The sequence below is a fragment of the Mus caroli genome, chromosome 1 (assembly GCF_900094665.2).
Source record: "Mus caroli chromosome 1, CAROLI_EIJ_v1.1, whole genome shotgun sequence".
Lineage (NCBI taxonomy): Eukaryota > Metazoa > Chordata > Mammalia > Rodentia > Muridae > Mus > Mus caroli.
Genome location: NC_034570.1, coordinates 98,963,965 through 98,980,472, shown reverse-complemented (window position 1 = coordinate 98,980,472; position 16,508 = coordinate 98,963,965). Strand labels below are relative to the sequence as shown.

Genomic DNA, 16,508 nt, shown 5'->3' with positions numbered 1-16,508 from the left:
GCCATCAGTGGAAAGAGAGGCCCATTGGTTGTGCAAACTTTATATGCCTCAGTACAGGGGAATGCCAGGGCCAAGAAGTGGGAGTGGGTGGGTGGGGGAGTGGGTGGGAGACTTTTGGGATAGCATTGGAAATGTAAATGAAATAAATACCTAATAAAAAATTTTTACATTTTATGCATTTGTGTTTGCCTATATGTATATATGTGCATCGTATATATGCCTGGTGCCCAGGAGGCCAGAGAGGAGCATCAGAATTGGAGTTACAATGAGTTGTGAGCCGCCTCGAGGGTGTGGTGAACCAAATTCACGTGTAAAGCAAGTCACTGACTCACCTCTGCAGTCCCGTTAAGTGCTTTCTTGTCTATTTACTTAATTACCACAATCCTGCAACTGATATGGACTGATATGGACTGGACTTTTCTTTGCTATGATCTCTACAAATAAATTACCTTACCAATAGAAGGTACTGAGTAAATGCTTGACAGAGTTAGAATAGTAAGTTACCAACTGTGTGGTGCTCAACAGACAAGACAATCTTGTTATAACTGTGTCAACCACAACAATCTGCTGTGGTTTACTTGGCAGTTTATATATGCTCTTGTCTACACTCTTATCACTAAGAATTTATATCTCATCTGTTTTTAATATAAGCTGCTCACATCTGCCCTAATATACATTACTATGTATTTGGTGTAGGAGGTCAAGAGTGTTTCATACAGGACATCCTACAACTCAACTGTACTCCTGAAAAATGTCAGTCATAGAAAATAGACTAAAAAAGCTGTAGTGCAGAAGCAGGACAAGAAAGCATAAATACCAAGTGAAGTGTGGTACCTTGGATTAGAAAGGGAACAGAAAAGGAACCACAGTACATACACAGGCTTGAAAGCAGTTCAGAGTGACATGCCAATAGGGTCTGTCAGTCTCCTGGTTCTGACAGATACACCATGACTACATGTTCTGGAAACTCAACAAGGGTCATGTGGAAACAGTTCCTTACGACACTTCTGTAAACATTAAATCAGATCAAGGCAATTAAAGAAGAGGCTTATGTTTCAGATCACTATCTCAATACAGAAGAAATTGTTTCACTTGACATGTGCTGGTTTTGTATTCTGGGGGAAGGAGGACATAAGCAACTGATACACTGCTTTGAAAACAGTGTCATTTAACTGTGAATACACATCTAAAACTGTCTAATACAAAGTATATTATTTATGATTGACTCCTAAGGGCTACCAGCACAAGATGAGTTGTAAAAGAATTGGACAAGCATATATATACTTCATTCACAGGTAACACTGAAAGGGAAGTACCATCTTTCCTGCTTCAGCTATAAACTGCTTCCCTGTGCACTTAGAACCTACATTTGCCTCTGCTGGAAGAATCTTAAATTCCGTCAACCAAAATCTGCCAATGCTTTTCTGAAAGGGAGAAAAGCTAAAGATTCTAAGAGCCAGCCCTCATCAGAGAACAGCAACTCACCTGTCACCCAAATGAGGGAGTAAGTACGGCAGAAAACCTTGGAAATGTCAGACTGCAGTTTTCCATGAACTGTTTCCACAGTTCTTCTCTTACTCACTTGCTTGACAAATAGCTCTATCATGCAGCAGTATGAATCATACTCAACTTGGAACAAATTGGATTGTAAATTTAAAACCATGACAACGAATTCTGTGATAATGTTCTTGTACCCCGGACACCATCATTTAAAACACACACCCAAAACCAAAGCACTTAGTGCAACAATCCAACCCATCATTTAACCATAAGATGCAAAACTGCCTGCTCATAAAGAATCCGGAAAGTCAGCATTTGCTCACCTTACTTATATGGTATTGTGGTAATAGTGCTACACCAGGGCGCTATTTCATGGGACAAATACACATGCACAACACACGAGGGACTAGGGGAATATAAAATAGCCAGAGTAAGATAAAAAAGACTGGAATTACTCAATAAAGCAGAATTTAAAAATGGAGACTACATAGAGTTAAATGGTGTATATGAAAATATAATCAGAAGATGAGGGAAGCTTGCGAGCTTTCTAGCATATTCTGTGCTTCTGTATTTATCCTATTCTGGGCTAGTCACTAAAGTCGTCTCAATCTACTGTCATTGATCTGTAACACTAAGATAGTTATTCCAGTCTACTCAATGAAATTTAAGTTTTACTAAAATCTAACAAAAATATTACTTATTTTTTAAAGAAGGTATGGCTCTTTTTTCTATTTTATTGTATTTATTTATTTCTATTCACTGCCAGCAGAGGAGAGCTCCTGGAACTGGAGTTACAGGTGATTGTGAGCTGCCTTGTCAGTGATGAGAACTGAACCCAGGTCCTCTGGAAGATCCGCAAGCACTCTTAACCACAGAGCCATCTCTCCATCCTCCATACAAAAGTTCAAAAGGCTCATTTCCATTATGCTGCTCTTATTTAAACAACCATATTTTGAGATTTTATGGGTGCAGTTTCTGTGTCACATGTAGAAGACACTATCTCTCAGAAGACATCCTGGTCCTCAGGTTCTTACAATCATTCTGCCAACCAACTTCAGCAACTGTCTCTAGCCTTAGGTGTAGGACTTGCATTGCACATACATTGGTCTGGTCTATGTACCCCACATTCACACATCCTTTGTATTATGACCAGTTGTGGATTGCAACAACTTCCATCTACTGCATAAATAGAGCTTCTCTGAGTGGGGTGAAAGGTACATTACTTACCTGGGAATAGAAGGGTAAATATTTAAAATATAGTTACAAATTATATCACTTTAGGAAAATGGCCATAGTATATCCTCTCTAGGATCTATGACCTCTCTAGCTGCTGGTAGCTGACTAGATCTAGATTTATAATGCCAGGCATAAATCCCCTCCCGGTGAGTGGATCTGAAGCCCAATTAGACAGCTATAAACTAACTCAGGAAATGAATGCAACTACTGTACCACTGTGGCTATCTTGAAGGGCCAGTTACAAGATTCTGCCTCAGATGAAGAGATGCAGATAATGAGTAGCTGGTGAAAGAGGGAGCATCAGTTTTCTCAAGGATGAGCTTCCTGATAGTTATCCAGGCCCAAGTGGTCAGCCCTACACCTTAAACACACTTACACACAGGCAACACTGAATGGACTCAGTAGACATTCTCTCTCTCTCTCTCTCTCTCTCTCTCACACACACACACACACACACCCCTAATAACTAAAGAAGTTACAACTTTGAGAATGAATGGGGGAATAAAAAGAGTTGGAGGGGGAGAAGGAGAAATGGAGATGATTTTATTTTATTTATTTTTAGGGGGGGATGATTTTAAATACTCAGAAGAAAGAAAGAAAGAAAGAAAGAAAGAGAGAAAGAAAGAGAGAGAGAGAGAGAGAGAGAGAGAGAGAGAGAGAGAGGGAGAGAGGGAGGGAGGGAGGGAGGACACATGCATTAATTTCCTTTAAAATGCTATGTTTGGAGGCTAGGAGACAAAGCCAGTGATACTGACCTAAAACTGGTGGGAGGTGTTAATTTTCACCCATCTTTAGTTTTTAAACACTGAAAGTTGCTAGTCATCAGTATATCTGAGAGAGAAAAACACAATGTAGAAAACTGTGTTTTGGAACTAAGTAAGGCACAAAGCAGGGTTGTAGGCTCCTATGAAAGTATTGCTTACCTTGGAGACTTGTCGCAGCCACCGTAAGTACTCCGTGAAAGTATCAAAGCAGATGTAGTAAGTCTGGCTTTGAGGCCCCGAAGAGCTGAAAGCTAAACAGTGCTGGTGCTTTTTCACTTCTTCCACCTGTGAAAAGATGCAGAGCACAAAGCCAAGTGAAGCAGAGTGTATGGGGGCACAGCTCCCTAACCAGACCTGCGCCTCTCCCCGCTTACGATCCTCTTAGAACTTGCAGCCATTCTTGCATCTGACCAACCAATTTTAGTTACAAGGAAATCAAGAAAGGGGAATTTTTATCTTCATTAGAACTCACCACCCAGGTGAAATTCCCTTCTAACCATTGAAAATCAGTACAGGCTCCTCCTTTCTTATTCTTTATACAGAATATCTTTACAACAAGGCTTTGGGTTTGTTCTGCTTATAGTTAAAATAATAAACTTCCATTCAATGCTGGGGGGTGATGGCGCACACCTTTAATCCCAGCACTTGGGAGTTGGAGGCAGGAAGATGTCTGAGTTCAAGGCCAGCCTGGTCTACAAAGTGAGTTCCAGGACAACCAGGGCTATACAGAGAAACCCTATCTCAAAAACAAAACAAAACAAAACAAAAAAACCAAAGCAAAAAAAACCTTCCATTCACAGTAAATTCTTCACAAAGAGAAAAAAATTAAATAAAACATATTACACCAACTCCTATCACTTTCTTGACAAAAATGACCTAGCTGTAAGCCAAGTCACAAAGAATGTACAAAATGATTCTTAAACTGTCATTATGATATGATATGTTTAAAAGGTAATGATCTCAGAAGCCATTAATGAAAATCAGTTTAAAATCTGTGCATGTTTAGAATAGTCTGTGTGTGTGTGTGTGTGTGTGTGTGTTTAACATACTTCTAAAGTACCTTTTCTTTAGTGCTGATGACTGTCAGAGTCTGTGTACCTAGGCAAATGTTCCTACAAATCCAACCCCATACATGACATGCTATCCAACGACAGACTCCTAATCACTTCAGAGGCTTTAAAAAAAATATGACCTGAAAATGTAGATGAAATTAAGCAAACAGAAGTGGAAATTAACATATTCTAATATTTAGAAAAGAAAGAAAATTAATTTGTATAGCGTGGAACTTATTTACTAGCAAAACCAAAAACTGAATGAACTGAATGAGAGTAACAACAAAAAGAGAAAATGGAGCTGAAGAGTGGGTGAGGAGAGATTGTGCTCTTTCAGAGGACCTCAGTTCTGATTCCACATCAGGCAGCTTACAACATCCTATAACACCAGCTCTAGGGCATCTGACTTCCTCCTCTGGCCTCCACAGGCACCTGTGCTCATGTGTATATACCTCCTATACACACACACACAAACACACACACCCCCACACACACCCACAAAGAAAGGAAATCTTAAATTTAAAAGAATGATCTGGGGGCTCAATGGGTAAAGGCACTGCTAACCAGCCCAACAACCTGAATTTGATGTCCAGGTCCTTCTATGACATCATCTTAGAAGGAGAAAATCAACTCTCCTAAGTTGTCCTCTAGCCTCCATATATACACCATGTCACCCATGTACACTTAACATGGTATACACTGTAAGTTAATATAAAGTCATGGTAAAAATATAAAAAGATAATCAGACATGTAGTCGGGAGTGGGTGTAAAATAACGCCTTGGCAAACAAATTGTGTGTCACTTGCATCCTAGAACTCAGTAACTGCTATGTAGTGCATATCATGAACAGTATCCTTCTAGGATGTCATTGTAGGAATTTGGATTGAGTTGTCCACTACTCAAGACCCAAGGTCTAACCCACTATGATGTTTGACTCTGGAAACCTCTGCCCCTTTTAATGCCAAGAGTATCCTTTGCAGCAAGGATAGTGGTATTCAGCAACACTCCACCTACTTCTAAGCATTTCCCAAACTCCTTACAAAGGTAAATTCATTATAACCAATTCTGCCTATAAGCTGTTGATAAAAGTGGCATGTCTCATTATTTCAGATCTAAATATACAAGAGCAGGGCTGGAAAGAGCAATTAAAAAGCCACAAGGCATTCCTTACAAATGGCTATAGTCAATAGGCTATAGCTCCCATGTGCGTGGAAACAGAAAGATAGCTGGAGCTTGTTGGTTTCCAGTCTAGCCAAGAAGTGAGCCTGAGGTTCAGGAAGAGACCCTGCCTCAGAGGAGCAGGCGGTGAATGAGTCAAAAGACAGTCGATGCCCTTGTTACCTACATTCACGCATACACATACCCTAACACGGACACAAATAAAACTAAGTCTTCAAATAGATAAGAACCAGTGAATGATAACAGTTACTTATCCCTCTGCCATAGGGCACATATATTAAACAACAGAAGAATAGAGGATCAGGAAGGATTCTTACAGACGTGTACAGAAAGAGATATCAACTCCAAAAGCCACCAACTCCTAGTAGACATGTGGTATGAATGAGAAATCACTGCTAGAAACCATCAAGATCTGGGGTTGCTACCATGGTATAACTTCAAAGTTAGTGTTTAAGTATTGTTGTTTTCTATGTGGGTATTCTGGGTTCCCCCCATGACCCAGAGTCCTATCAGGGTTCTGGGGCAGAGGCACAGCTCCCACTGTCACCTTAAGTATAAGAAGTTCCCCTAGATTTTCCAGGACTTTGACTCAAGTCAAATTGGGATTCATCACTCTGGTGATGAAAGAATTTAAGAGTAGCCAATTTAGGAAGAAAAGGTGAAATTTAATGAAAATCTTTTAATGCAAACTTAAGCATGGAAGTGAAAACATGGGTACTAAGAAGAAAGCAAGATACACCCCTTGAGGGTCTGCAGCCCTATAGGAGGAGCAACAATATGAACCCATATTGCACTGACTGACTTGATATTTGCTATGCTCTTCTCTTATCATCTACCTCCATACCTAATATTCATTCTTTTATTTTTCTTTGCTAGATACTTAATAAACTCATCCATTCAAAACTAAAGTTATGGTCATCCTATAAAATTCTCTGTAATTTACAAAACAAAAGGTAAACATTTATTTCATTTATTATTCATTCGTCTTTATTTGAATAGGTATTAAAAAGCCTTACTTAAAAACATTATCTAAAAATCTGCTTAACTCTAAAGAGTAAATTAGAATAACTACACAATGAATAAAAATGTATATTAAAAATATTTTTCAGCATTTAAGAGAGCTTTAACTTTTTAAAATATTACACTTATTTATGTGTGTCCATGCTCACAAGGGCTAAGGTGTATTTGGAGGTCAGAGGACAACTACAGAAGTTAGTTGTTCTGCCCTTCTTCCAATGTGGGTCCCAGGGATCGAACTCAGGTCATCAGGCTTGGCAGCAAGTGTCACTAGCCATGGGGACAATTCACTGGCCCAAGTGAGCTTCCTTTAACAATGAAGCCACTTGTTATTTGAAAACTATAAACTGATCATGCTCTGGTGATGTGGAAAACTGAGATAACAGCAACTACCACTAGATCCTGACTAACCTACAGCACACTTCACTTCTAGCTCTTCCACACAGAGATTAAGAAGAAAGGAAAAAGGTTCCTGCATTCAATCTCAGTTTTCCTTTACCAGCTGAAACAGGATGACAAAAAGAAATACACAAACATTAATGAAAGCTCAAATTACAGAAAGTGAATTATTTTCTCCCAACTGGGTCAACGGGTTTTAAAAGACCCAGGTCTTCAGCAAGCTCCATTATTTTAAAACAGTGCAAAGCAGGTTTGACAAGATCTACTTGTAAAAAGCGGAAGCTATTAACTTTCAATTCACTCAATACTAGAAGTCTATCCAATAACAGGCCTGGGAAACAGGATGAGTCTCTGAATGGCAATGCTAATTATAGCTAGCTTTTTCTGACCTTACCTGAACACTCCATGGGCTTTTCTGCCTCTCTGAGTACAATTTTGTTTCCACTATATATCTCAAAATATTTTTCACCCTTCAAGTTCTATTATTGTTGTCTTTCATCAAAAATTTCTCTCTTCCCTTCAAAGTGCTAGCCTTTTACTAACTAACATCCCACAGGGCTCTTGCTTTCTGCATCTTACAGCTATAATGCAGATGGTGGTGTACCCATCCTACATCTCCTGATATGGAATCAGCTGTTCAAAGGCACCAATCGTGACTCTCACTTCTTAGATTAAACATAGTGCCTTCACTCATGAAAGATACTTAATAATGTTATATTCACATTTGCCTATACAAACTGCCAGCACCACAGAGAGACAGACTTTAGGTCTAACAGCATCAAACATTAAATATGTTTGCATTTTAAAATAACCATCTATGATGGCAACATGAATGACAAAATTTCCAGTAATCCATGAAAAGACAAAATGTTCAATAACAGGTTGCATGCAATGCACTGCAGATGTGTTCACTCGGTAGAAGACTTGCCAGCATGTGTCAAGCCTGGGCTCAATCTCCAATACCACATGAAACTGACACTAGGTACGATGGCCTACATCTGTGATCCCAGGCAGGATATCAGGAGTTCAAGGCTATCCTTGACTAAATACACAGTTCCACTCACCAGTCTTAATGCTCAGAGAAGGTTAACAAGCAGTGCTTTCAAAATGGGCGAGTGAATATATGGAAACTTGCCCTTCGGTCTTCCTGGGACTAGTGTATAAGTAGAGGGAGGGCAAATAGCCCAGGGCACTCACAAGGACAGGCCAGACTATAGAGCTGCTGAGCATCAAACCCACTATGCACATACAGCCTGACCTTCAATTGTGAATCCTAGAACACAGCTGACATCTGTCAATTTTTTTAAGATTGGATTTTTTTTTAATGAAAATTGGCTTCTAATTTTTTCTCTAATTGCAATTTTCTACCTCCTTTCCCATCCAGGAAGAAAAAAATGTAAAGAGAACTCTCGTTTCAGATGTCCCCAATTCCAACAAACCATTTCTTATCCAAATCTTTCCCCTTCAACAAATAACATCACTTTAAAAATAGCAGACATTTACATGTGATCATAGTGATGCTATGCCAACAGAGAATTTAATACTTCCCTCAAGAAATGGTTCTATTTTATAATGAGCATAAAATAGTTAACATGCCCAAAGAAAAGCAACTGATAATGCTGGAAATACCTGTCTGAGTGCCATTTCCAGTTCACAGTAAACTCAGGATGCTAATCCCACTAAGTCACTAAGCAGGAGTAAGCAGAAGGCAATGGGAGTCTGGCCAGACCAAGTTCAGCACCAGCAGATCCTAGGCTCCATCATCACACTTGCTTATTTCTACACGCAGACTTAGGAACAGCATCCTGGACTCTGGGCTCTGGGCTTGACAGCACAAAGGATACCTGCTTATAAGGACATTATCATCTTCACTCTAAAACAGAACAATGACACTCTGTTGATCGGCTTTCTCTTGTAATTCAATGGCATTGTTTCTACAGCTCCAATAAACCACAATACCCACCAGTGGAACACAGCAAAAGTGAGAGTTCAGACAGGTCAAATCCATGTCCCTCTTATCACAGAAATGGATGGAAGGTCCTTACTAAGCTGGAAGAAGTGTCAGTATTCTGGCTTTACTTACTTTTCCACCAATGAGGGGCAGGACATGCATCTTCCCACTCACGCTGTCTTTCACGGACGACACTATCAAGCATGTCCCGCACAGAATGACCTGGCGTCTTGTCCATCGGTTCACTGGCAACTGCATTTTGCCTTTTCGGACATTGTACATTCCGGAGAGCTGAATCCGCTCAGAGCTCCCAGTGCTATGAGGCTTTCCTAAAACAACCACAAGCAAATATGTTATATGTTAGTCTTTAAAAATGAGTCCCCACCCCCAGCTGTATATCAGATAAATTAATTAGGAAGTATTAATTTAGGGGGTTAAAACTAACTTATGACTAAAAGAACATACAGTCAAAGTCACTGTGGAATTATGGCAATAAAAACAACCATAATTATTCCTGATGCGTATTTTAATATCAAGTGAAGTGCAACCTTTTTTTTAACACAAGCAAAAGACTGTTTTAGGCCCTTTCTTATTACCTATTTCTTTATTATTTATTATATATATTAAAACAGATGGATTCAAGATCTAGTCATTAGTAAACCAAGAAGAAAATATTATGGGCTAAGATAGAAAATAAACATTCGGCAACTCACACTTAATTACTAGTCAGTCTTAGTAGTCCTAAGTGCTGCTATTCCCTACGCGTACCCACTGTGCACTGAAAAGGAAAGGTAAAGTGGCTGTCCTGGTAGGAGCCTAGCACAAGATGCAGGCCGAGCACTGCAGCATCTGTGATCGGTGCAGACCAGTGGAGGCAGAGAACAGCACTCCAAGTTAGAGATGCAGGGAGAGGCTTCAGGAGCTACTGCTCTGAAAGAGGACATGAACACCACAACGACACTGCCTTCAGGCAAGTCCTGTCAACAGCAAAAACTCTGCTCTGACTTGACACCACGCTGATGGAGCTATAGAAATATCAACCAAAGTCAGATGCTGAATACATCAGGAAAAAAAAAATGAGACAGATGTCCAGCATCAGGACCCAAGTGACAAATGAGGTATTTAGAACTCTAGCCACCAAGGACCAGGAGGGTAAAAAGTTCAAGAGATACTGTATTATTAAAAATGAGCAAACAGTTGAGAGGCCAGTAATGGTGCAATGACAGGCTGATGGTGCAACCCTGAAGAACTGAGTTTGACCCCGAGAACCATGGTGGAAGGAGAAAACTAAGTCCCAGAAGAGCTGCCCTCTGGCCTTCACACAGGCACACTCCATGGCAACATACACACAATAAAAAATGAGACTTTAAAATTTAAAGAAACACCAACAAAGATCCCAAGAGTTGACAGATGCCTGACACCCATTGAGCATGGAGCAAGAAGAGCCAACAGCACTTAAAACAGACTTCAGGAGGATTCAGAGTTGAACTCACCCAATAAACACAGTTGGGCAGAGATGTTATTTTCTAATAAAATGGCATGTTCTCATTTACTTCCTCTCCAGCATACCAAACTGTTTTTATAAAATGACTACTTCACCCTTCCAGTTGTATGCTGGCTGGGCAAGGCTGAAGTGTGACAATATAGTCATTTGAGCCAGTGCCCAGTCAAAAACTATCCTCAAGCTTCCCGCAGGAAGGGGTCTGTGCTGCCACCCAGCAGTGCCAATCTGCCCACAGCACACAGGAAGTCAGGACACTGTTCATAACACACAGAACCTGCCACTCCACTCTCATGGTCCCAGTCTGCACATGCTCATTTATGCCGAGAAAGGAAGATGCCTGCTGTCCTACTGTGCTGTCTTTTGAGGTGATAAACACAACGCCCAAAGCAAGAAGAGTTTATTTCAGCTCACAGGCCACAGTCCATCACTAAAATAAGCCAGGATAGGAACTCCAGGCAGGATTCTGAAGGACAGAGCTGAAGCAGAATCCATGGAGCACTGCTTACTGGCTTGCTCTCTACCTGCTGTCTTTCTTATACAGCCTAGGACCACCAGCCCAGGCACAGTACTGTCCACAGTGGGCAGGGCCCCCCTCTATCAATCAGTAGCCAAGAAACTGTCCCACTGACATGCTCCAGACCAATCTGTTAGAGGCATTCTTCAATTTGGTTCTCTCTCCCCAAGTATGTCAAGCTGACAACCAATGCCAGCTACTACATGAATCCAGTTTAAGACATCCTGTATGTGGCAGATTCTCTCCCAGAGAGGAGACAGGGAACAGATAAGATTCTAAGGAAAAATGAAAATGGACTAAAGTAATACCTGAATCCTAAAACCCAATTTCCTTGACTGTAAAATAAAGTAATATTCTTCAACAAAGGATCTGATCTAAACAAACTTACCCCTCCACACACATGTGTGAATACAAAGAAGTAGATATATTATTTAACCACATCAGAGAAGCTTCAAGGACATGTAGAACCTATCACATTTATTCAGATTTGCAAATAAGTATAACAGAGACTAAAAGAGGAAAAAACAAAACCCAGGGTATATAAAGGAGAGCCCTTTCAATTCTCTAAATCCAAATACCTCCTAGAGAAAGCCCAAGGAAATCACCAGACAGCCAGAAGAAGCTTTAATAGAATGGGCATATCAACAAAGGTTTTTATTCTCTAGTCAGGAAAATTCCCAAGAGTTCCACATAGTCATGGACTCCAAGGACAAGAGAGGTTTGTCTTACAAAACACTAAAGAGCCCACTCTGAATCAAATTGCCACCTGCCTACCCCACCCTACCCACCCACTCTCACCCCACCCACCCCCATGCCCACCCCCACCCCCTTGTTGTTCTGAGTGCATTTCACTCTAGTTGTTTCTTCCTGGGTGTTCCAGACCAGACACACCTGCAGAACTGGCTGTGTACCAGCTGCACACTGGGGAATACGGAGGTGACTGAGGTAATACACACCTGGGCAATCACATGGGCACACCCTCCTTTGTGCCAAACTTCCTTATTCTCCAACACTGGAATTATTTTAGCTCTCACTATGTAGCCACAACCACTGTAATTTAAAGTTATTCCGATTGCCAGTGCTCTAATAAATATCAGTAACATCCAAGAAGTTGTTGTCTGCCAGTTTAAAGCTAAGCCAATGAGTAGAGTTTGGGCTGCAGAAATGTTACTCTAACCCCTTGTAAGCTCAAGACATTCTCATGTCTCAGGATATGCTCTGAAAACACACATTTCAGGCTGAAATAGACATAGGACAACAGACATTTAAAAACACATGAGCATACTTTCGCTTCTACCTGCTCACTTGGCACATAGCAGAACTGGTGCTCTAGAGTCAGCAAGATGGTTGGTTTAGCAGCAGGTTCAGCACGTGCCTCTAAGCTTGAAATTCTGAATCCAATCCCTGGTATGCACACTATACATAGAAAGTTCCCACAAGCTGTCCTCTGTTCTGCTGCACATGCATGCATGTATGTATGCATGCACACATATACATATGCAATGTTCTTTAATGGTTATCTATACTACCCCCCCCAAAGACACTGACCCATGAAAGGGGTTATGACCCCTTATAGGAAATTATACCATGATTTTCAAGGATCTACTTCTTAATGACTTATTGAACACCCCTTCTCCCATATCAAAAGACAATTTTTCTTTCACTTCTTTCTTATAGTACAATTCCTGGCTTTAGTAATAACATGTCCACCATAGCCTTGCACAGGAGAGAGAGCAAGTATGCTCAATGACATCATGGGCATCCTGAGTATCAGTCTTCCATGGGTTATCCCTGCAAATAGGCCCCACAGTCTAATGCCCCAGGCATTGCTACCCATGATGCACCATGGCCCACAAGGAGAAGTCACCACAGAGGTCTCTGCAGAATTCAAGCCCTGAAGCATGTCAGCCATCACTTCCAGTGGCAGTGACGCCTGGGCTCCTCATCCTGCAACTGCTAGTTACAGAAGTGCCTAGTACCACCCCCCCCCAAACACACACACACACACACACAGGACACCATGCCCTATATCCTGGGTCTCTCCAAGGCCAACTCCGGCCACTAATGGGCCAGCTTCTTTTTCAGGAAATCACCCTTCATTCACAGATTCAGTGATACAGAGCTGAGTCTCCTAAGCAGAAGGCTTCTCCTTCCCCAGTCACTCCCTTCCGATGATGATTCATCCCTGAAACCTTGAAGAAAAATCAATCATCCATCTTGGGCAGGCCAACACTAGGAACCCGTCCTAAGCTGGCAGAACCATTAGCCACCACAAGCTTAAGTGCTACTAGGCCCAAGCTTCATCCATTCATCCAGTAAATTAGGAGGGCTGCAGCAACAGATACCAGCAGGAGCTGGACAAAGTCATCTCTTGGTTCACAGCACTGAGCTCTCCTGATCTTATAACTATGCCTTGCACCAAGCAGAAAATAAACTCCTAGCAGCCATCACCCCCGCCCCCCCCAAAAAAAAAAGAAAGAAAGAAAGAAAGAAAGAAAAAAGAAAAGAAAAGAAAAGAAAAGAAAAGAAAAGAAAAGAAAAGGAAAAAAAGAAAAAGAAAGAAAGGAAGGAAGAAAGAACAAGAGAAAAAATCCACTATAAACTAGACCTATGCAAAATTCTAGGGGTATTAAGAAACTCTTTCCTGAATCCACAGCTTAAAGCACCGTTTCTCGGGATGTGGTTAGAGACCTGTATCAGAATCATGTGGTTTTCTGACAACTCTAAAAGACCTACAATTTTGGAATTCTGGTACCAAATCACATACCAAATGCTGCTTTCAGCATTGCCACCAAAATTTCTGTTTTATGGCAATAAATCTAAAAAATTTAATACATCTGCAACTAATTTTGCAAAGTAAGATTTTCCTCCAACAAATGTATTTTTTTTTTAAATGCAAGGATGGACTTTATTTTTAAAAAAATCCTTTTAGGAAATGTATTCTTTATACTCATGAATTTCAACTTTGTGCTCACTACAAACCAACTGCTTCATGTTTCTATACCACATAAAGTCACTTTAAAAATAACATGAAAGAAAGCTATGGACTCCAGAAGGAGTAACATTAAGAAAAACAAAAACAAACAAACAAACATGTATAGAAAGCTGGAGAGATAGCGCAGAGTTTAAAAGCACTTACTGCTCTTGCAGAGGCCCCAGTACAGTTCCCAGCAAATGGCTAACAACTGCCTGTAATTCCAGTTCCAGGGGACTCAACACCATCTCAGGGCCTCTTTGGACACCTGCACACACACAGCATGTACGCATGCATGTGTGTGTGTGTGTGTGCGCGCACACACACACACACACATATACACATACACACACACACACACATATATATATATATAATAAAATTCAAAAGGTAGGTATACATAAATATCACATCTGGCATGTAAGTGCAATTGAATTCATGTGATTGACCTCAAGAAAATAAGTGATGTTAACATTAAGGGCAAGAGTCTATCAAATTTTCTCAAATTACATTCCAAACATTTTTAAGTTTTTTTTTTCATTTTTAAGTTTTACTATAAACATTAAATTACTTTGAGAGAATTCTAATATCTTTTATATCTATCATTCCCGGTACTCTTCATTCCTTTATATAGATCCAATCCATGTGAGATTATTTTCATTCTGCCTCAGCATCTTAGCCTTTTCCTGTGATCTGCTAATAATAACATCTGTCTGCTTTTGTGTTTAGCAAGCCCTCTTTTCCTTTGTTTTTAGTGATATCGCACTGTACTCTAGGTTAACAGTCTATTTCTTCATAATTCTGAAGATGCCCTTCCAGCACCTTCTAATTCTGGTAAGAAGTGTGCTACTATAAGTGTGCATGTAACTGCTGCCTTGCTGGCTTTTTCAAGATTTTATTGCTAGTTTTAAGCAATTGTTTTTTTCTCTTTAATGTATGGTAGCAGGAGAGTGTACACATGCAGGCCAGAAGACAATCACGAGTGTGAGACTCTCTGTCCACAGCCTTAGCGGCAAGGTTTCTCGTGCCTCCACCGTCCTGGACTGAGATTACTGGTTCATGACACCACAGCAGGCATGTCCAGGCCGAGAGTCAACATGGGTCCTTGTACTTTCAAGGCCAGCACTTCACCGGCTCAGTATTTCCCCGGCTCCCTGAAACCTGACTTTGATATATTCCTTTACATGTCTTATACACAAGACTTAGAAATGATGGTCAAATTTGAGAATGTTGCCAACTATTAGTACTTCAAATACTTTCTATGTGCTCACTAGTTCTCTTGGAGGTTTCCAACTGCACATGCGAAATTAAATACTTGAAATCATAAACCCATGAGGTTCTGTCTGTTTGCTTTCCTTACTGGCTGTGCCAATTACTGTATCTTCTGTTTACTAATCTTTTGTTCTGCACTGTTTAAATCTGTTTTGTTTTAAATCAGTTCTAGTATATGTGCGATCTCCAGAAGCTCAATTTGGGTACACGCACACACAAAAGTACGTTCATACAAAGAATAAGTACAGTAGCTGAGTCTATATCCTTGCAGTTAATCCTGTCCCTTACGCTGCTGCTATGTCAGTTTCGCTCAGAGACTGTTCTCCATATGGGTCTTTTTTTCACATTACTGATAATTTTTGTTTGAATACCATTTGCTATGAATTCTAATTTGTGTTTGCTAATTTGTGAATGCTAATTTGTGTTTCCACAAATAATACAGAACTGTTCTTGGACAGTTACTTGGAAGCAATGTATTTCTTGTGAATGTATGTGTAAGATGGCCATCTGGAGCCAACAATACTGGCAACCAGTACTCTGAGAAGTCCTCTTTCCACTCTGGCTAATAGGAACCTGACCTACTCCTGAGCCACATCCGTATCAGGCTTGACCTCTGCCAGTCTGTTTCAGTGTTTTCCCAGCTCTGTATACCTTCCTCACATGCATGCTCTGATTGGTACTCACTACGTCTCAGTGAGGACCTTCTACAGCTTTCAAGAACTGTACCTCCCTGAGCTCCTCTTCTCGCTCTAGCACCCAAGCTCAAATTATACAGCCTGCTTCCTGAAAAAACGGAACTATGATTTTGTTGCCAGTGAATTATCCATGCTGAGTGCTCCCTAGAGCCTCTGTTGCTGTTGCTTTTTAAATTATGTACTTGTTTATTCTGTGTGTGCTTGTGAGACCTGAAGAAGTCAGTTCTCTCCTTCTACCATGTGGGAAGGCTCAAACTGAGGTCATCAGACTTGACAGCAAGTTTCTTTGCCTACTGAGGCGGGGGCACTGAAGAGATGGCTCAGCAGTGTGAACTGCTTTTGCAGAGGACTTGAGGATCCACTACCAGAGTCATGCCAGGCAGCTTAAAATTGCCTGCAGCACTGGGAAGTGGTGGCACACACTTTGAATCCCAGCAATTGGGAGGAGAGG

At 40.7% G+C, this 16,508-nt stretch overlaps 1 protein-coding gene across 1 annotated transcript in view; it reads right to left on the bottom strand.

The window, feature by feature from the left end:
* The window catches only part of Phlpp1 (PH domain and leucine rich repeat protein phosphatase 1), a 209,421-nt gene that overhangs the window by 89,894 nt on the left and 103,019 nt on the right, over positions 1-16,508 (bottom strand). Inside the window, exons 2-3 of the mRNA XM_021161069.2 lie at positions 9,231-9,427; positions 3,660-3,785 (exon numbers count right to left, since the gene is read on the bottom strand). Coding sequence (XP_021016728.1) covers positions 3,660-3,785; positions 9,231-9,427 — 323 coding nt within the window. The remainder of the gene's footprint in view (positions 1-3,659; positions 3,786-9,230; positions 9,428-16,508) is intronic.